Source organism: Drosophila mauritiana, chromosome 3L, assembly GCF_004382145.1.
Source record: "Drosophila mauritiana strain mau12 chromosome 3L, ASM438214v1, whole genome shotgun sequence".
NCBI lineage: Eukaryota > Metazoa > Arthropoda > Insecta > Diptera > Drosophilidae > Drosophila > Drosophila mauritiana.
The window spans coordinates 20,061,941-20,084,000 of record NC_046669.1 but is presented as its reverse complement, the minus strand read 5'-3'; the positions used below and the strand labels follow the sequence as shown (position 1 = coordinate 20,084,000).

Below are 22,060 nucleotides of genomic sequence, written 5' to 3'. Positions count from 1 at the left end.
GATACTCCCATCATCGCGGTCGCCACATGCGGCGAGGCATCCCTAGATGGCAGAATTATGATTTACTATAATGAAGCGCTATATTGTCGGCCAGATAGGCATCGGGCTGGTGTCGATTGGAGCGCAGATTGTCATAAAGTTGATGACTTGTTATCGATTTTTAAACAGACCGCAATAATCATATATATCTGATGATTGTGGTTTCAGAGGCGATTCAAATTGAAAAGCTTCTCTAATGAATATTTGGATAAAATTTCTGCGAAGCAGGTTTTTATCATAGATCAAGATTAGTTTCAATATTCTTGCTCTAAGCCAATTTGAATCTCCTTGAAATGTATCCTTGGAAAATTAGTATATGCTCCCTTTCCCCAATAAGATATATGAACATTATTATAAAAGATAGCGATCGAATTCCGATCGAAAAGGAGAGCAACTTTCGGGATCTTCCCTCCTGCAGCTCCGATCATTTCTGATGAAATTCCACATGTGACTCCGCCGCAGTGGGCCCCTTCCTTTTTGATTTGCTCAATTCCAAAACAGGGCATTGCTCATAAATTTTATTATGAACTCGAGTCCCAGTCGAACTCATCCCCCCGTTGAGAGCGTTGCGAGGCCCATAAACAACATGCAGAAATTACTTGTTTAAAATTTGTCACACCATTAGCAAAAAATGAAAAAATACAAAAAACGGCGGCGAAAGGATCTCGCTGAGTCGGTGGACGTGCTCGTGGAGCAGGCTCAGAGATTTCCAGCCTGCAGCCTGCAATCGAAAATATATCCAGAATCCGAGGGAGAGACCTTGTTTGCTCTTGATTTTATCAACCGCAAAACATCTACTCAAGTGTCAGTGTCACTTGGCCCAGCAGGAGGTGGCTTCGATGGCGACGACTGGCCCGGCCGAGATCGGGACTGGAAAACCTTTAAAACTCGGGCTCAGACCCACGGACCATCCCAGGCGTTGAAAAATGAAGAACAGACAGCCGAAGCGAGAAATAAAGCGGAGGAGCACAAATTCCCCAAAACGAAGTTCGAGTCCAAGTCGAACTTTATCCATATAATGAATACACCCTCAACTTAAGTGCATAATTTATAACGAAGTCCGGCGCGCAAGCGCAGACAAAGCTGGCAAAATCTGGCAAGATTGTTGGAGCTCCAGGTTATACACTCAGAAAAAAAAGGGTCAACTTTACACTTGTCTAGAGAAAGATTCTGTTGATGGAATGTGAATATAATTTCAAAAATGTTTAGCAACTAAAGATTAAGTGTAATGGTTTTTAACACCGTTTCGTTTACTTTCAAATGCATACTTGTTGGTTTTGAAATCCCATAAACTTGTATTGCATTTCTTTCGGTGCATCTGCATGCGAATACTTATCGGTGGCTGTGTGCGTGTGTGTTAATAAATTTCTTAATAAAACATGCAAATTCAAATTCATTTATCTAGATCAGCCAAAGCGACAAAATTTAACGCTCATGCCATTTATCAGAAACGCTTTATTTTCTTTATTTTTCGCATTCTGCATTTTTGCCCTCCACCTTTATTTTTTGGCACACGTCGTCGTAGCTGCCTTGGGTTAAGGGTAGGGTCCTGATACGGTTAAGGTTACAGACAGATACTGCGCTTTTGACCACGACCAAAAACCAGTTGATCTCAATAAATATTTTGACTCTTGACAAATACCTTTTTTCGCCAACAATGCGCGGAACAATGAGCAAGGACGGGAACAAGGACAACGATAGGGGTGTGGTCCTGCCCAACCATAAACATATCGAAAAGGACACAGGGATTCACAAACTATTCGAGCCCGAATTGCGGCAATTTCTTGGGCAATTCGCACAAATGTTTGAGATGCCAAAACGACTGCAAAATGTTCCAAGTAGGAGGGGCAGCGAAGTCAAATCGCAATTTATGTCAAATTTTATTTGCCTAAACAAATTTGGGGCGGCAACCAAGGCAGATTTATAGAGCGTCGTAGGTTATACAAATATTTATGGCAATCCATACAGAAATTGCAGCTCGTATATTTAAAGAAATATATATATACATATACATATACATATATGCATATATATTTAAAATATTAAGATACGATTTGATTTTTCGATAAGCTAGTTATGATGTTTGACTCAATTGTGAGTGACGTTGTATATTAATATTATATCTTTACTTTATTCATCTTAACTGTTTTAAAAGTTAAGATGATTCAGTTGATTTGCATAGCTCATTCCGCTTTTCATGGGTGTCAAACTGTGTCAACTTGAAGAAAAACTCACTATCACCTAGTTTTTTTTCGCCAGCCGCTAATTTCAATGAAAATGACTTAACACTAACCCAATGACCCAATGGACAAATTCTTGTACCGAGAATGGAGTGTTTTTGTTAACGTTGCTAGCGACTGTTTTGTTCTTGCCAGGGCAATTATAACGCAAAATCTGCCAGGCCACGACCATTGTTTCGTATGGATCTCAAAGATATGCGCACTCAGATAAACTCTGCCATCACAAGCACAATGGCTAAGAACGTGCATTATAATTATTTTCATAATAAACTTGACAGAATTATAGTTTTTAGCAATTAAATATAAGCAACGCTGAAACGAGCGAAGGAAAAACGAGAATAGAACAGCAACAATTATGTGAATAATCCGGCGACCACGGGGGTTCTTTGGGGTGGTGCATCAGAAATGTGCAAACCAAAAAGCCAGAGAAATAGCCAACCCAACCTGGGCCAAAAGACAAGACAAGTCGACAAGCCAAGATTCAAGGCCAAAGTTTAAAGAACATGTTTCGCGGGGTCCGCGGACTTCGGGGAGGGTCTGTCAATAATGACGATGATGAGTCGCCGGTTCATCATCGCGCCGATCATTTGCTGGATCTCTGGCCATAATTAATGACTAACATTTGGCCAGGCGTAGTCAGTCAAACTCGCGCTTCATCTAACAGCACAGAAACGGCCACGAACGACGAAATTTTCTATGTGTGATTGATAACCCCCAAACCGAAATGATGCAAAACCAGCTTTAATTATACCCTTTTGCAGGGGGGTTCTATTCGTTTCGCTAGAATCTGTCTAATTCCGAGGACTCAGCTAGAACTAGGAAATATAACTATATTATTTACTCATTAATTTAAGTCTGTTTATTTACTGAGCTTTCCAACAATCTGAGCAAAAATCAAATGACATTAAAGAACAGTTTCAGAAATATGAAAAAATCGCTTACATCAATTTAGCAAGAGTATTCCCAATTTCTCTAAATTTTTTCCTGACTTATTCGGTTTCGAGTTCGAGTGTTAGCTTCTCTGGCTGATTTTGACGTTGGCCCGCAGGAGTGCCGTGCAGGTTGGCTGGCAATATCAATCAAAAAACGAGTACGAATCCGCTTGCAAAATTATTCAAATTTTGAAATGTCCGAAACGAGCAGCAAGTGCATTTGAAAGCGATAACAAAACGACACACACGTCAAACAATAAACAGAAAACAGAAAAATCAAAGTAAAATGAGCGGACGAGACATAAAACAGGTCTTGGTGGGAATCCGTAAACGAAATCCCCAAAACTGGGATGGGATGCGATGAGATGAGTCTGGGGAGCTGGTGCGATGGGTTGCTGCTGTGTGGTCCTCAGCTGGGGCCTGGGTGGATTTTCTTGGTTTTCTTGGTTTTAATTAACAACTTTACAGCACATTTCAAGCGGTGAAACTTTCGGGGCGTTGAATGCTGCGATCCGCCTATTAACATAAGACGTTCGATCTCCAGTCGCTCCTTTCCTATATGGCAGTCGTATAAAATGCACAGTGAAAATTAACACGCTTTTCGGTTCACGCCGCATCGGAAGTCTGTCAGAAATTTGGGGACCCACCACAGCGTTTGTCATCCAAAATATGCAAATTGATTTCAGTTTTTTTCATACACATATAGGTATATGGGTATATATATTCCCTGCGATTGCCCCTCATTTACGCATCTCATCTCATATTTGTTTGTCAAACTCATGATTTTTTTACGGGTGTTACCGATTTATGCGGAAATGTGATAGAGCGTTGTTGGTGTTTCCCCAACTTTGGACTTTATGCTTGTGTGAACTAATAATTGCCTATGGCTAATGCCCCAGAGGAGGCCATAACTATAAGCGAGAAGCATTTGGGCTAACTGGAACTAAAGGTAGTTGTTTAATCCCATTTGGCGGCGAAGCGATGGATGCATAGGTGCGTAGAGTATCTTAATATTGAAGGAACTCCATCGAATTCATAAGTATTATAATTGTGCTGAATTGAAATCCCCCCATGAATAGATAGCCAACTTTCCAGTCTTTTGTAACCATTTATTCCGTTTCACATTTTGCCACCCCAAATGAAATAATCAGCACCTTTTTGCTTCGACGCAATTCAAGTCCGGTGAAAGGAGAATCCAGCCACAAAAACTGAACCGCACCTTGCGACTGCGACTTACAAGCATAATTACAGCGAACGGGAAATAACAAAACCAAATATGACGATGGACGTACTGGAGAAGTGGCCATAAATCTCGGATCCCATGAAACGCAGCAAATTAACATTATTAAAATTTGGTTTTCGACACAGAAAACAAAGCGAAACGAAACGAAAGACAACGAACAAATCAAAAATACTAAACAAATAATATTTTTTTTGGTCTGAACTAGTGGCGAGAAGTGTGTGTCCCGATTCCAGGTGCTAAGTTAGGAAGTAAACGTTGTCAAGGGAAATCAACAAAACGAGAAACCCTCAAAAGTGAGTGGAGAACACGAAGGCGCCGCCATCGATGTGAAAAGTATAACTTTAATGTTCCAAAGCTATTCAAGGAACTGAAAGGAATTAGGATTTCTCACCAGATTGTATGCCCGTAGTCCACGATGCGATTTACGATAGGATAATAAATCAAAACGAAATCGATGAGCAAAAGACACCAAATTCCCAATGCCCTAATTCATTTTTTATCGAGGTGCACTGGCAGAGCAGAATAATCAATAATCAGGCACAGTTGGAAATCAGGACACCCATAAAAAACCCTCAACCGACTCTCATCTAAATAAAATTTAATGTTTATATGGCGCACACACCTCCAATTTATGATCGACTCGGGAGTGGAGGACTCTTCGCTCACAGGAAAGACAAAGAGTGTTGCCCTAACAATGGCAAGTCCTTTCTGTCTGTGCCTCCCCGCTCCTTCGGCATCATCTCCTGGCTTGTTTGGTGGATGATAAATTGCTGCCGTGTGTGAGGATCCCTCTGCACGGATCATGGATACTCCATGTCCTACCTCCAGCAATTGTTATGATTTGTTTATGCCTTTTTGGGAGCAGCTGTACCACGCCCGTTCGAAACAAACATCGGGTACAGTCCGAAATGAATACAATTCAATCACGAGTTCATCGCTATTGATCGGCGGAAGCTTACACTGGAAAAATCTTGACGTGGATATATTCTTTGTTTGGAAATAATAACGATAGGCGAGATATTTCAGATTTATTCAAACACTATTCAATTGCAATTGGCTTATTTTTTATTATTATTTCAGTAAAACGTTTTTAGAACCAACAAAGTTTAGGTGTATTTATTAGATTTAAGAATTTTTTAGAATTTTTTAAAATTGGAACAGATTTTGTATCCTTGTTTGAAGTGTAGAATTATAAATACTTCATGTTTTCGGTTGCGTTTTCACACCTAACTGTAACTTATCTGGATCGCCATCGATCAGGAAGTCCCGCATATTGCATTTGAAATCAGGCTCACCCCGAATCGAGTCCGTACTAATTGCACGAAACAAAACCCCAAAATTAATGCAATGCATTGTGATTGTGAGATTCAACACGATTCCAGTTAGTAACGCCGATTAGGATCTGCCAGTGGCCTCACGCACGGATCGAGGACATTAATGTGTCAACATGTGCGACGATAGGAAGCCCAGCCAGCCAGCCACACAAAAGGTGCGTTCACAGTAGTCCGGACTCGACAACTCGACTAGTTCCTGGTAGCAGGACCATGGCTACCGATAAGGATCAGGACACGATTCGTGCGAATGTCGCCCAGGGAGCCCAGTGCCCGACGAGGAAAACGACCACAACAATGCACGCATAATGAGCAAATCTGGTTGAGATATCAACTGGCATATGGGCACCCGTAACATTAAAATCTTCAATTTCGAAAAGAACGTACAAATGGTATCTTTTCCGTTAATGCCTTTTCGCATGCTACATAAATCTTTGAGAGAGAAAACTTCAGTTTTATTGCCCGTATGCAAAGTAGGCAGTAGGCTCTGCATTTCCCGAGACCCGACTGACCTTCAACCCCTTGATTTGGCTCTCAACTGCTGCGGTTGACCGCATTATTGTCTGAAATAGAAAGGGTTCCCTGGGATAACTTGATTAGACGCAACATTCCGTTTGCTCCTTCGGCGAACATTATTCTTGATTAAGTCACATTAATTATGATAATGATGGCCCCGAAACGAATCCCGGCACAAAGGCGACAATCTCAGACAATGGCAATTGAAATGGGAACAGGATATTGTCTGGCACCCATTACGTGAAATAGCGAAAGAAAGGAAGTCAGGAAGCCAGGACGTGTGCGCAAATAAAAAATAGTGCGTTTCGGGCGCGGAGCAAAAGGTAAAAGTGTGATAAATGTCAATTTCCTGCTCAGCATTTCGGACACGCTGATGACTTCATCAGCGCGATATCCTCATGCGGAAGTTATCTAATAACCGGCCGACTCTCGTAATCCTTTTATGGAATTAATCAAGTGTGGCCATGACAAAGAATTATAGATATGCCAGCTGTCCTTGGGGAACACGCAGATGCAAAAGAAATGAATCTCTTTTCATATGGCTTAAAAATGCTACAAATTAAGTGACTTCTTTACAGAAATATAAGTTAAAAATGACTAAAAGGATATGAGAAACTTTGAATATATAACAAGTCCGTTTTTAAAACAAACACCAACTTTAGAGCAATTGAAGTACAAGAAAGCCGTAAAAATGCAATGAAAGTACAAGAAATGCCTTAATTATTCAGCTCACATTCCGGGCAGCAGACATTCATAAATTATCCATAAACCAGTACAGCAATTGGGCATAGGAATAACCAAATTTATGGACATTGATACAGTGCAATGCCTTGCATCGAAAATAAACAATTTTTATAGTTTATGTGGTGTTTGTCGATGTGATTTCCGCTCGGGAACAACCTCAGGTGGGCTCTGTCCGTCAAAATGTTCGGTTTCGGTTACGGATTGGGTTTTCGGATTCAGTTGCAGTTGCAGTTGCAGTCTGCATATTAAAACAAAAGAATGAAAATGCAGCTGCCTTGCAAATGATCCTCAAGTGACCGCAGAAGGGCCCAAATGACAAATGGAAACTCCTTGAAAATCTTGAGCAACTGTCACAGCAGAAAGAACTGTTGGCAAAATAACAATTAGAAAACAGTTGCAAAAGCTGATCTGTTTTTTGCGATCATTAATCATGCAAAAGAGCAGACATTTGTACCCGCGATCCCTTGATCGATTCGAATTGCTCGAAAACTCAGCTTCCCATCGAGTGTCATTAATTATGTCGGAGTTTTTTAGTTCAAGAGGGTCCCGCCATTAACGGGTTAGCTAAATAAATAACGCTGGCTGACAAGAAATGCAGATCTGTCGCTTTGAATTCCTAATCAAGTGTCATTAATCACTCGCTTTGATTTTGGCGTACGTTCAAGGTGACGGCGCAGCACAATTGCCGCCTCTGGCTCTTTTTCCTCACGTGACATTGGAAATGCAATTTTCCGGCCATACCACCCCGCAGATTTTCCCTCCGCCAAATGGCCAACGAACCGTGCTATTTGCCATGCCAAAAACTCGAATTCAAAGGCATCCACATGCAATTTGCCGTCTTGTTGCTGCGAAACTAGAACACGAATGAGAACTTTGTATTGCCATTATACTGGCTGGCTTTGTTTGCCCTTAGTCAGCGACAAAAAAGTACTTTTATTTAGGAAACCGAAAACTAAATACGCTTAATTAGAAAGCAAAAATATATTATTTCAAATGATAATACTAACTAAAATTAAGAGATTAAAATTACTTTATAAGCTATGCTAAGCTGGCTAATAAAGCTAAATCTTTACATATTTTTAGAGAATAAATATGTAAATTTAAAAACATTTTGTTATTTCTTAATTTTATGAATGTCTAATAGAATATTATATAGAAGATTTTAAATCTTACATAATATTTTTATATGTATATTTTTATTTTATATATATTATTCAAACTGAAGTGGCAGCTTGAAACCTTCCAATAAAGTTAAAGTAGCTATTAACACCAAGTGTGTAAAATAGCCCAGAACATAAGGTCAATTTTAATTCGGAGGCATTGAACTTGTTGTTGCAGTTGCAGTTCGGGGGGTGGTCGACTAAAAAAAGGTGGAAAAGTGGAGGGACGAGGAGTGACCTCGCCTTGGCTTCGTTTCTGTGATTTTGGGAGCCAGAGAACTCGCAGAAAGGCATGCAATTAATTCCTCAATGGCTGCATTGTTGCTACGTGTGGAGTTCGGATCACAAAAACAAATGCCAAAAGATATCTCATAGTTACACAACGCACAAATGCGTTAATTAACTGAAATATGCAGCGCCCACTTGCTGAAAAGGGAAAACATTGGCAGAAACCGAAACGAACGTCCCTCGCAGCAAATAATAAAAAATTTGTTTGCCGAGGACTCGATGAACCCAGAAAGGCAGCTATGCCCAGATTATTTATGATTTTTCGCATAAATTTACGCGAACGCTCGTAAAAATGCGTGAAATACGACATTTTGAGTTCTGTGAAAGTGTAACAGACTCCGACCCCCAGCTTAAGATACTTATGGCCACAGATCTGGCCAAAAATCAGCAACGCAAAGCTCAGCAGCTCGCCGTGAACAATGTGGCAGCATTTGCGTGATTTGTGGCTTTCAGAGCGTTAAGACCCGACAACAATGTTGCTAATAGACCTGGTCGAAAGCCTGACGAGGAATCCGCATCTAGGCAGCCGAAAAATCCCAGTCGAACAAGGAGTCCTTTCTCACGGGCTGCGGATTTCAGTAGAACAAGTAGCTAAGTTTAGTATTTAGTATGTTAAACAAGTCATTACACCTCTAAAAGAATCTTAGGACTGCTTAGAAAACTTCGCTGTCTTTTTACAAGTTTATGTGTAAATAACAAGATGCAAAAATATAGAGAACGAATTTGTATACCCGTCACCCGTTGAGAAAGGGTATACGAGATTCGTCCTTATTCAGGACTACTAGCCGAGTCGATCTGGTCATATGTCATATATATCTGTTCGCATGTACGTCCGTAGAATATAATATCTAGCTAGTTGATAGAAAGATAGATAGATAGAAAAAAAAATTAGATTTCGGTGCTTGCAATACAAATGTTTATATTTTAAAGGTTTTACATAAATGGTTTACAGTCGTTCTAGTAATGAATGAATGCGTTGTAAAAAATTCCTGGTCGCATAAGACTTATAAAGTGATCTCAATCATCCGCTAAGTCACCTACACCCACTGTGGCTTGTGGAGGAGCCGTGGTGACCGCACTAAAGGGCAGAGCATGCTGGGTGGCCGACGCCCAACTCCTCCTGGGAAGGATCCTGCCAAAATTGAAGTATTTCTGCCGCAGCTTGTCCTTGATCTCATCCTCGTTCATAATGGCGCTTGCCTCGCGAAAATTGAGGAAAATTCGTCCCTTGTCGTCGGTTTTAATGGGTAAAATTTCGGTGCAGACATTACGGGCTTTGAGAAGGAAGCCCTCCTCTTCCAGTTCACCCGCTGCAGATGGAGGTCCTCCGGCAATATTTATTAGCCGATCTTCAGGCAGAGCCACACTGTCCAAACGAGAGTCCATTGACAAGGATCTCGGTGGTTTGGCGGTGCTCGGGTGGTTTTTCTTCTTTCTCAGGCAAAAAGGATCCCGATCACTGGCCTTTACATACTGGACAACCGGACGATTGACGCCCCACTTTGGTCGATCGTCCATCTTATTGGCGTCCTTATCCTTGTTAAGGTTCCTTTTCAAATTCTTGTCTTTGTCCTTATCCTTGCTTTTAGCCTTAAATGTGGTTGTTGTGGTGGTGGTTGTAGTCGTTGTGGTCTCATGATCTTTTTCAGCAGTCGATTCCTTTGCGGGTTGTGTCTGAGATTTCGATGTCTGGGTTGTGGTGGTGGTAGAAACCTCCCGTTTAAGCAAGACCTTGTAGAAGTTATCGTGGAACAAACAGAGATCGCAATTGAGGGGTAACTCTGTTTGGGTCTCCACATCAGCTTGGTGACCCACCTCATGGCTATGTTCGCCTCTGTCATCTAAACTACTCGAGTTGCCCAGTTGTAGAGGTGTCTTCAGAGGTATAAGTGCCAGTTTATCTGTATCGGGTATCAAAACTGGAGCCACATCTACCTCTAGTGAATCTGGGGAGAAGCACCCACTGGCTGTCACCAAATCCGTTCTCCCAGATCGTGCAGTGGTCAGTGGATCCTCCTCCTTTTCCGCCTGGTAGCCATCCTCGGTGTAGATGGAGGTATCCGTACGATGGGTCATCGTGGCTTTCGAATAAGAGCACGGTGTCTCTGGTGGCTTCTGCATGGGTTGCTGCATAAAATAAGTGGCTATCTGAAGGTTCCCAATGGCATTTTGGAGCCCAAAAATATCGCTGGTAACGGGCAATGGAATAAGGGTAGCTGGTTGCATCAGCAGAGCCACATTCTCCTTATCTTCCCCCAGGAAAGAGGACTGTCTTTTGGTTTGTGTTGGTTCTTTCGGCTCCTCTTTTCTAGGATCCCTCGGTTGCTTAATGGGTTTCGTAATGGTGCGTCGCAGGTTGATGGGGGTACCTATAAGAACTTTTTCCTCTGTCATAACTGGAGGTGCACCACGTGGTGTATTCGATGTTCCTTCCTCTTGGGAAGGTGGCTCTACTGCCGCAGGTTTTTCCTCCTCATCTTCTTCCTCCTCCACGGATTGAACTCTCATTAGCTCAGCCTCATCATCCTCTTCTGTTTCTTGAGAAACTTTGGATGGCTGGTGAACCATTCGCCTCTTTTGCTTCTCCATTTTGGCCGCCACTTCAGCTTTCTGTATGGCATCCAGCATTACTTGCTGTTTCTTCTGCTGGGCCTCTTCGCGTTCCAGAAGAGTTCTTCTCTCAAAGTCCAGACGCTCCTGCTCCAATTGCTTCTGTCTGCGGATGCGCTCCTCCTCGATCTGCTCCTCCTGCCGATGGCGTTCCTGTTCCCATTTCCTTATCAATTCCCGTTCGTGAAGTTGCTTTTTGATGGCATTGTGGTACTCCGCTGCCTTGCGTCTTTTGTCCATTCTTTCGGCCAGTGTATGAGCATCTAGAGGGGCATTCTGCCCTCTCAAGTAGGTTGAGGATGACTGCATTGATTGTACATCGTCCTCACTGTCCTTCAGATCGTGCATTCCGCGACTTAGCCATCCTGGCGGCTGCTGGGCTGCCTGATGGCCAGCTCCACCATTAAAGTTGGCCCACCGAGCCCTCTCCCTCTCGTGCTGCTCATGGACAAAGAAATCATTCTGGTCCGGATTGCCAATGTGCACCTGGTAAGTATTCGAGGTGGAGACATCGCGGCTCATGCTCATGTTTGATGAGCTGGGCGGCGCAGGCATATAGCAGTATCTATAGGATTAGAAAAAATGTATTTCACTTAAGAAAGAGATTATTATATAAAGATATATACAAGATATGTTTGGATGCATTAAAAATTATTGGCAATTACCCCCATGCAACGAAAAATAAACTAATAAAGCTGGTTACCCAGTTAAATTGTTTCATGGTTAATTACAGTTTGTTTTGTTTAATATGTGATTGGGTCACTTGGTTACTCACCCATCGGCCATGTATCCATCGGCGGCAAGTGGCTCGTATCCCTGCCCTGGCACACGTCGTCCCTTGATGGTGTATATCTTACCCAGTGGATTTCCCGGGGGTAGTTGATGGTGGGGTAAGGGCATAGGAATCGGCGCTGGAATTGGTGCACCTGAAGTGCCCGCCTGTATCGATCGGCGGAGGCGTCGGCACCCGGCCACGCCCCCTCCCACAGCGCCCACACTTCCGCCATCCAGGACACTGGCACTTCCCATGCCACTAATGCTCTCGATTTGACTCGCACCGTCGTTGAACCAAATGTCCGGGGTGTGGGGATTCTTGGGCGTATCGCTCAGATAGCCGGATGTGTCCTCCTCCTGGCAACCAGGAGGCCCCGGGACTCCGCCACCTCCACCAGCCGGGTTGCCAGCGCCTCCCGGGGGATTGTTTAATCGATGTGGCCCGTTGCCGGGATCAATGTCAGTTGGTTTTCCCGTCTTGCTGTCCTGGTGTCTCACCCTCTGTCTAATGGCTGGCAAACTGGGACTCCGCAGGCGTTGCTGTTGCTGCTGATGTTGCTGTTGCTGCAGCAAAAGTTGCTGGTGTTGCTGCTTCAAATGTTGCTGCGCCTCCTGTCGAGAGTTCTGCATCCTTCCCTTGGCAGTTTGAAGAGATGTGGGCACTAGTTCCGCATAGCGGGCAGGATTCTGCATCTGACGAGATGACATTCCGGGTGCATAGCTCCCTCTCCTGGTTCTTCGATACATGGACTCATCCTCGTCCTCAAAGTCCGCATCAGCATCCCCATCCAGATCGTCGATGTAACGCTCCAACTGATTCATATAGGCCTGATTGCCCTGGCGATACTCCGGCTGGCGCAGGATCAATTGCATATCCGGACCCGGCGCTCGTCGCGAGTGACTCGAAGTTTGATTGGAGGTCGAAGTCTGGCTGAGATCCAGGTTGGAGTAGTATGTGCGAATGGAGGTGCGTTCGATTTTGTGGTGCGAGGTGTGGTGATGATGGTACATCTCATCCATGCGCGCTATTTCCTCTGTAAAACACAATTTTAAATTACGGAGAAAACATTTTAATGATCCTGGTAGACCCACCTCTCTCCTTAGCCCATTGCTGCTTCTTCAAGTCCAACAACCTGTGCGTTTGCCTGGCCTCCGGTCCCGTAATCATGTCAGTTCATTGCACTTCCAATTCGCAGACTAGATATAAAAGCCGAAATATCAAAGGTCGGCTGGAGTCCTAGCACTCGGTGAAGCACCACACCAAGGCTGTGCAGGAGCTTCACTGAAATTCCTTCAAACCCTGGGCTCCGACAACCGAAATTCGATTTGTTTTGCATTGGAATGCCGACGGGTTGTCCTGGCAACAACAAACCCCACTCAAGCAGTAAACAAAGCCGATATTCGTACCTAACTTAAAGGGTATCACAAATAATCTATTAACTTTAATGTCTAATATAAGAAACGTGCCAATATATATATAGATAAAATATGTTTAGTTTACTATTATGTTACGCTACAGACAAGAACTACAAGAACTTTTGTTGCAGAAAGGATTCGGACATAGTTTGCAATTTGAATTTATGATGGTTTTAATGTTGCTTGCAAGTATCGCCTACCCTGTACTCCTATATATCACACCCTCTTGCATTGAATAAATTTGTGAGGGTAAGGTATTCCAAATTCGACAAGTCAAGCTTAACCTTCCTCTTTCGATATCGTGTGGGGGGTTGTGAGTCCTTGCACTCGCTTTTGGCAGTGGGTTAATGCAGTCGGCTAAACTTGTTATGTGGGTGGTGGGGCGCCAAAGACTGAAGCCATCATCGCGTGCACGATGTCTGTTCCAAAAATACACACTCTATTTGCTGTTCGTTGGTATGAATTAAAAGGACAACCAAGAAAACAAGGAAGACTCTGTCGACAGAAGGTTCGGGGCTGGGCTGAACTGCTGGCTTGGGGTCTATCGATTTTCCATCAAGGGTGGACTATCCCCACACGCGTGAGTTCAATTACCGCACATATAAGGAAATAGCAACAAGTTACCAGGCGGAATCATTAACCTTCGGGCTGGCGTAGGTGTAAAATGCAGAACGAACGTCCTTCGTGGTTGGCTTTTCCTCGGCTAGATTTTCAGATGCCACTCTGTCCATTCGATTAGCCGGTGACCAACCTACCCGAGCTCACAGAATTTATTTCCCATGGTCAAAATAGAAATGGCCAAAAGATAAAGGCCAGAGAAATATCTCATAACCCATTTTCCATAAACATACAGACCACAGAGCCAGATCGCTGTGGTGTGGTTGCCTTCTGCCTTCCTTTTGGCTTTCTGCCTTGGTGGTGCAGTGGTGCGGTAGTGCTGTTGGGTCTGTTTTATACGCGTGGGCGTTGAAATCACTGCCAGTCAAAAGGTCATGTTATGATCTTGAGCGAACTATGTGTCTAAGCATGAGAGCATGGGAGCCCGGACCCCAAACCGAACCGAGTGCTGAGCACAGGCGACTCAACTCGAGTCGAGTGGAGAGCAAGGCCCAGACTCAGAAGACAGACACCCAGCGAGCATACTGGAAAAAATAGTTTCAGTGCACAAAACAGCATATATCATAAAAATTCCAATTCATGTAGCACAACAAATTTTAGCACCTAAAAAATCGTTATATGACCATCTGCAAATGAAACTTATTTGTAGAAAAATACGTCTAAGTTTGAAAAGTTTTTTTGCAAGTGCCGCCGGGAGCGCGTTCAAGAAAAGGAGCAGCTTCGGATCAGGCCAAAAGCAAAGTTGGGGGTGTTGAGGCACAAGAATGGCAGGAAGGGAAGGGAAGGGCCAGTGCCAGTGCCACAGACGGAGACGGCAATCAAGAAATCCCACTTGATACAAGTGCATTTATAAGACATTATAATGAGTTTTTATAAACTTAAACAGGGTCGCCAGCGAGTGCGGCCCTAGGGCGTCACTTAACTAGACGAAGTCCCCCAAGATCCCAGCCACAGCTCCCTCGCTCCAGATGATCTCGGACATTGATCATGATGAAGATCATCAGCAGACAAGATCGCCGGGGATCATCAAGATCATAATTGCTTATGCAGCTGGGTCAAGAGTTGAGGCGACCCATCTTCCCATACGAACACATGTCACCACCACTTGGCGTTTTTGCCCGGCCAGTCCGAAAAGAAAGTGATCATGCCAGGAGGTGGAGTGATGATCGGCTCGATCATGTCCGCTGCCATTTAGGCAGCAATTTCCATTCATCTTCTAGTCGGTCCAGAGATTTTCACTTGTCCGCTGGCCAGCGGATTGGATGCGATCGGATCGGATCGGATCGGTTTGGGGCGGGCAATCAATTGAACGATCGCGCTGATCGCGCCGGATCGCGTCGTTTTGCTCGATCGCTCTATTCAAACGATCGATGTATCATTTAGCGTATAACCCCAATACACCTACCAATAAACAAACAAGCCAAATGCCTAATAATTGTAATTTTCCATATTTTTGTCGAGTCTACGATCGGAGACGAATGCGATGAACTCAAACACGATCGGGCCCCGAAGGCAAAGGAGCCGTTTAAATGGCAGATAGAGAGAGGAATATACACATGGACAACTGAGGTTGAAGTAATAGTATTTATGAATTTATATTTGAAAAATGTTAGCATACTTGAAAAAAATTTAAAGCCTCAAAGTACAATGGAAAAAAGCTTGATTCCACTGCATATTAATCAGTTTGGTCTTCAAGCTAAAAAATTTATTTTATTCCATACTGCATATTTACATATATATTTATTTACCTCTCAGAAAATACCAACTGGTTTCATTTTAAGGAGCTCCTACTATTTACGACTATTTTTCTGTCCTCGACTGTGCGTTTTTATTGATGGAGCGGGAGAGCATTAGACCATACATATTGATCAAAATTGATGATGTTGACACGAACTTTGAACGACTCTGATCGTCGTCGGCTTTCAAGGGTTTCTCAAGCGATTTTCATAAGTGATTTGGGCAACTCGTGTAGCAAACGACGACTCTAGGGTTATTCTCAAGTGAGAGTATCGCTCAGTACAAGAGGGGTTTGTATTTTGCGTTTCTGGGCTGCTGAAACCACTTGAAATGGTTTTCACAGCCAAGATCGATGGATCGTTCGAGCGATGTAATGGAGCTAATTTGTGAGACGGGGTCCAAAAATGACATTTCGCCTGGCATCACTACGAGTTTCGAAATGCCGAACAGGTTGGCTGTCTTTTCGAGAACTTAATTGTTAGGCTCTCGAAACCGAACGCCGTAGAATTTTTGAGATACAAAACAAATAGTTGGGAATTGCGTTTGCTGCACTTTCGATCGCAACTCACACGAAACTTGGCTGCCCAAAAATGGTCACTTGGCAGAAATAACACGAAGGCCCAGCGTTAGCGCCAACAGCCAACTGTCAGGTGTTTGGATATCTCCTCCAACTTTGACTTTAGCCTCGTCTCCAACTTCGATTTCGATCCATCCACTCGCATGTGTGAGCCACGAGTCGTTGGTAAAAAAAGGAAAAGAAAACAGGGAGTGTGGGTATGATAACTTTGCGATTACTTTTGCCCCAGCCTCCAGAATGAATGCTATACGATAAACTAAAGAAGTAGATGCCAAGGCCATAAATAGAAAAGAGTTTTCTAATGTGGAAAGTCAATTAGCCGTAGTTATAAGTTACCTCTTTCCTCTTATGATATGATCATTTTTAGAGATTTCTTCGGTTGAAGTAGTGCTTTCCTCACATAACTCTAAATAAACAGATTTGTTCGCAGCTGATAAATGCAATTGCAAATCTATTATACTCACTATATAGCAAGCCAAATGGAAAACAGAAATTTAAAATCAACTTAGAGTAACTTTACTTTTAGTAACATTAGATATCAAATTGGCAGAGTATTCCAGACTGCAATCACTGCACTGGCACCTTCGTTTATTGCTCTCCCATTACATTAGCTGGTTGTCCTCGTAGCTGACAACATGTTACACTTTGGTCACTATAATGAGCCGTAATTAGTGACACCGCTGTATCTGCGACTAGTGCGACTCCAATTGCGACCGACACCAACTGCAACTGCAACTGCAGCATCCCAGCAATGCGACTGCGATCGATCGGCTGCGTGTGAAAAGCTGCGCGCTTTTTGATAATTGCCACCGAGCTGCGTCCACGTCTGCGTCTGCGTTTCTGGCCAAGAAGCCGGACACGTTGGTGTCTCGTGGATGGCCAAGGAGCTGGAGAGCTGAAGAGCTGATGACATGGCCATGCGTCAACGTCGGCTTCGTTGGCGGCGGTAAATGTCAGAGCAAATGAAAGGAAAACTGATTACGCTTGACAAGTTCAAATTGTTTAGGGACAGGCGACATTAAAGACTGAGAGTAAAAGCCTCAGCTGTCAAAGGTTTTTTCCGTTCATTTTTATTTAGCTCCCCCTATTTTCATTTCTCTGGTGCTCATTTTTCGGCGAAACCCTGGCCAGCAATTTCCCACCAGAGAGGTTGGAAAATCTTAAAATGTCCACTGATTGCCGCAGCTTGTTGTTGTTATGGCCACATGCATGGTGGTAAAGGCCTGGCCCGAAGCAGCCTGGCTTCAACTTTGGCTAACGGTTAATACAGTCCATCATTATCGGAAATGCGTTTGCAGCTCCCAAAGCCAGATCTCTGGCTAAGGTCAGTTTAGAGACCAAAAAATTGTTGCCTGCAAAGTCCATCCCCCCACCCCCCACTGCAACTTAAGAAAAATAAAACAACAAAAGTTCTCACAAGGCGCTGGCTGCACTGGGAAAAATATAGACAACTAAAAAATTAATTAGGCAGTTAACTGCATTATAACACATATATCACGTTTCTTAGAATAATCATATTATGAGAACATTTAAATTTAGAAACAATAAGTTAGAAGCTTGATTAGCCTTTTAACCCGTTTGAATACCATTGTATAGACCCACTTTTGTACAAATTTGTATAAGTTTCTCCAGGTGTTGTTCTGGATGGCTGGTTCCTAGGCAGAGAAGAGCTTGACTACATGAAACAGGTGTGGCACGTCGCAAAAAAACAAAAAAAAAAAGGAAACTGGGAGGAGGAGAAGTCTGCTGCCTGTGATGCTGCTACTCTAGCTGACTGGACCAAGACTCTTGGCCCAAGGAGTGTGCGAGTGTGTGTTGCTTTTGGCCAGGTTAGAGCTCTCTGAGGTTGGCGACGCTTTTACCGCACGTTCGTTATTTTTGAGGTCACAATACGCTGTGTGCTATATGCTGCACAGAAAGAAAGCTAACTCTGAAGGTACTATTACCTTATTCTATAAGAAGACACTTGGAATATAATTAAAAATGTTCCCTTTATAATGCAGTTTTCTGACTATATGGATATAAAAAATACTTATTTATTAGGCAAGCCATCGTATTTTTTCTCTGTGCATGTGAGACAGCGACTGCGAGTTGAGGTCCGCGGGCTGATCATTGCTGGAAATCTGCGGACTGGCTGTGTTTGTTTGTCGCCTCTAATGAAACACGCGACATGGGGAGAAAAGGAGACCCATACACACTCACACTCGCACACTCTCAACTTTGACCCGGGTCAGAGGGCAAAGCCGGGCTTGAAATTAAAAAAGATAACTCAGATGCGAAAACAATTGATAGGCACAGATATTAAGCTTTGACAGCAGAAAATACGATAGATAGACACAGCCCGATAAAGTTTAACTTGCGTCAAGTCAATTAAGGTTAAACTGGCGAAGAATCTCATAGATTCGACATCGGAGGAGATTCGCAGGTGGAATCGCCCTTAGCTCCGAGGTGAGAACTCTTCGGTTTAACGAACTGCCCGGAATGAAAACATCTATAACATATCAGATACATATGTGCCAGTATAAGTTGCGTTGTATGATTGATGGCCGAGTGCATTGTGCATGGGTTTTGAGCCAATTTATAACAACAATCGGGGGATTTGTATGCCGCCTGTCAATTGGGAATCAAAAAGCGTTGTATAAAAATCTCGAACGATCCTTTTGTTTGCGTCGAAAGATCGCTTTGATTGGGCGTATTTATTTTTTGTTCCGCCGATCGTTGAATGCGATGAGTAATGGATGGAAAAGTGGATGTATTACCAAAAACTCAAGCTGTGCGAAAAAAGAAAGACAAAGCCATAAAAGGAAGAGCCAAATCGAAGGAGGGCAGTGCCAACGACACTTTACACCTCCGATGATCCGTCATAACTTTTAACACATGATATAATTTTGCATGGGCTGTCGGCCATGGCTTGATTGATGAATGTCCTTCCACCACGGATCGGCCGTCGATACCCTCCAGATCTCGAAATTAGTACAACAAACTCAACGTAACTGTCAATGATCGGTAATTGGATTTTCAATCAAACAGAAACTCGTAATACCCTGCAAGTACTGGCTTAAAAGGGTTTATTAAATTTATATTAAATTAGGTGCGCAAATATTGCGGCCAAATATTTTATTGAATTCATAGGATGTATGATGATTCTTCTATAATATAAGTTTCAATTTTATTTCGTTAATCAATAAGTCTAATCTCCCATCATGACCATCCATTATAACCCAAGAAAACTCATAGTTTTCCTTCCACATCTAGCATTTTAACAAGAGTTATATAAATATAGGGTATGTGTTAGTCGAATCTTTCTCTCTCTCTCGTCCCCTTCCACTATTTCGATTTGTTTTACAAGCATATCGTGAGCTCCACAAAACACTTTCAATAATAAGAGGCCGAGAAACAACCGAAAAAATATTATTCGTTAGCGCAGGCTGATGCACCGCAATGATAAGAGACTTTAATTGATTAGGCTTTTGTTTCTCCGTTGATTATTGAAACTATTTCACTGCCTTTTCATATTCCCACGCCGAAGCAGCGAAAGAAAAAGTGTGTGATTTATTATGCACAAAAGGGAAAATATATCGGCGCGATCTTGGATAGCCAGTTGATTTTTGGGCGGTCGTGGAGCGAGATCTTGTGGCCACTCTTGTGGGTCAGCGGAATGCGGAAATTTCAACGGTTGATCGGCTAATACGCAGGTGTTGGGCTACCGCCCCCTTGCGAGAAATATGATCCGTGAGCGATGGAAATAAATCCATGGCGTGACCTCAGACATCAAACTTCGACATTCGACATTCGAGAAACTCATCACGATGGAGCTCATTAACAAGAAGCTCTGGCAGCTTTGCGGTATTGTGAATAATCCGCAGTTTATTAATCAACGAAAAACTGTGTGAGTTTGTTTGATTGCAAATAGACGATGATGCTATTATAATGATCGCACTATTAGGGATTACCAACAGCTGACGGCAGCAGAAGCCTTTCGGCCGCAAATCGATGATCGAGACCCACAGCGATGTTTCCTGCACTTCCTGAAACTAAATGACGATGACAGCCTAATTTCAGGGCAATTAACCAGGGGATGATCGGTAGCCTAATGACTGTATCAATAGGCTAAGGGCCGAAAAACCCGAACTAACTACCAGTGGCAATTTAGGATCGCTCTGCTCCTCTTGACCATGAAATCTACCATATGTCGGCTGTCTTTTCGTGTGCCTGAGGGAAATTTTGAAAATTCGTAGTTCCTCTTTTTCGTATTTAGCCAGGAACTTTCTTTAATCGCCGGACAGGAAGTTTCCAGATCGTCGTTTTGGAAAATTGTTGACATGTGACACGACTTAGGGTTAAGGCGAGGGGCTCAAATGCACATTTAAATAAGCCTTTTGTTGGCACACATTTTCCCAAGCGACGAGTGTTCCGAAAATCCAGCGACTTTGCTAAGTACACACGCACGAGGACGAGGATTTAGGCATTGAGGACCAAATATTATCTATGGCATGCCGATTCGGATTTCGGTGTACCTCGGTTTCGAGCATTCAGTTTGCATATTCGCCTCAGTTCAGTTTATTCCTAATTACATGCGTGAGCGCCCTAAATGCGCAAAATGCCGAAAGGCAAATATTATTGCTTGTTTAGGTTGGGTCGCCCCGAAACAATGACAATTGCCGTTTACATTCATGATTTCTGCATTATTTTCTCAACCAAACATGGAAATCTTAATCTGCGACACACGCTCTTTTCATCATCTGCGGCTTAGTTAGGTTCGTTTTTTTTTCTCCATTTCAAATTTTATGATTTCCTTCTTTATCCCTCAAACATCTCTTTTTTGAGCCACACCCCTGCCTTTTCGGGTGGACATAATACATTTTTATACTCCAGTGTTGACGGCTGTGGGCGATCTCAGGAACATCTGGACGTAGAGCCTCCGAGTTATTAGTTAGGAGCAGGAGCAGGAGCAGGAGCAGGAGCTCCGTGTGCGGTCAGGCTAATTGAGTGATCAAGCGTGAGGGTCAACAGTAAGTGCCGATCAAGATCCAGAAGGGTATTCGGCTAACTGCGGCTTAATTGCAAGTTTCGTTTCGGAAAACTAACAAATTTTGACAGCATCAAGATTTAGTTGAGTACAAATGGCAGATAACATGTGGGAAGGAGACCCTCAAGCATTTATATCTTTCAAGCCTGGGAAAAGACTTCGAAGCATTGCATTTTAGACCCAAAACTAAAATAAACTAATCCATATTGATCTATCGAAGTTTTTGAGCTGCGACCTTAAAGTTTATCTACCAATTAGTACGTTTTCATATCAAGCGCAGTAGAAATCGTATATCTGTATTTCTGTACGTGTTCATATTTGACGACATCGAACAATTAACCACACAATCGTCCGATCGTTTATTTTGCAATTATTGTCTATATAATATACAAATATATTGATTGCGTTTTTTTCTATTAGACAAACAGCCGACACACCCAAAGTGCATCTATCGCCATCTTTTCAGCTCAACACTCGGCTCGAAGTCGACGTCGACTGTCATTAACAACGTTTAGCGATTTTAGCACAATTTGCATTAACAATACACTGACACACACGTGCAGATCTACTCAATAATCAATATTATATGGAGGCATCAGATGGAGAGCCTTCAAAAGTGCGGAGTTTTGTTTGGATTTCGCCAGGCGAAGGCATACAAAAATGGAGCTGCGATCGATTGCCACACAAAACGCTGCAAAAAACTGGGGAGTTTGGAGCGATGAGCTGCATCACGATTTAGCTATGTGTGCACATATATTCTAGAGGAAAAATCTTATTAAAATTTTATTGCAGCAAAATGGAAAACT

General features: G+C 43.0%; 1 protein-coding gene across 1 annotated transcript; it reads right to left on the bottom strand.

Moving 5' to 3' along the window:
- Positions 1 to 9,432: 9,432 nt before the first annotated feature.
- On the bottom strand, positions 9,433 to 13,137 carry LOC117141591. Its single transcript, XM_033305105.1, has 3 exons — positions 12,970 to 13,137; positions 11,879 to 12,911; positions 9,433 to 11,668 (listed from the first exon to the last, which is right to left on the bottom strand). The coding sequence occupies exons 1-3, from the start codon at positions 13,043 to 13,045 to the stop codon at positions 9,511 to 9,513; spliced, it is 3,267 nt and encodes a 1,088-aa protein (XP_033160996.1). The 5' UTR covers positions 13,046 to 13,137; the 3' UTR covers positions 9,433 to 9,510.
- Between the last annotated feature and the right edge of the window lie 8,923 nt (positions 13,138 to 22,060).

Bases quoted from the DNA above. Each gene is read 5' to 3' on its own strand.
- LOC117141591 (XM_033305105.1), bottom strand. From the start codon at position 13,045: ATGATTACGGGACCGGAGGCCAGGCAAACGCACAGGTTGTTGGACTTG. The intron at 12,912-12,969 runs GTGGGTCTACCA...TGTGTTTTACAG, and splicing joins GCAATGGGCTAAGGAGAGAG to AGGAAATAGCGCGCATGGAT. The intron at 11,669-11,878 runs GTGAGTAACCAA...CTAATCCTATAG, and splicing joins GATGGATACATGGCCGATGG to ATACTGCTATATGCCTGCGC.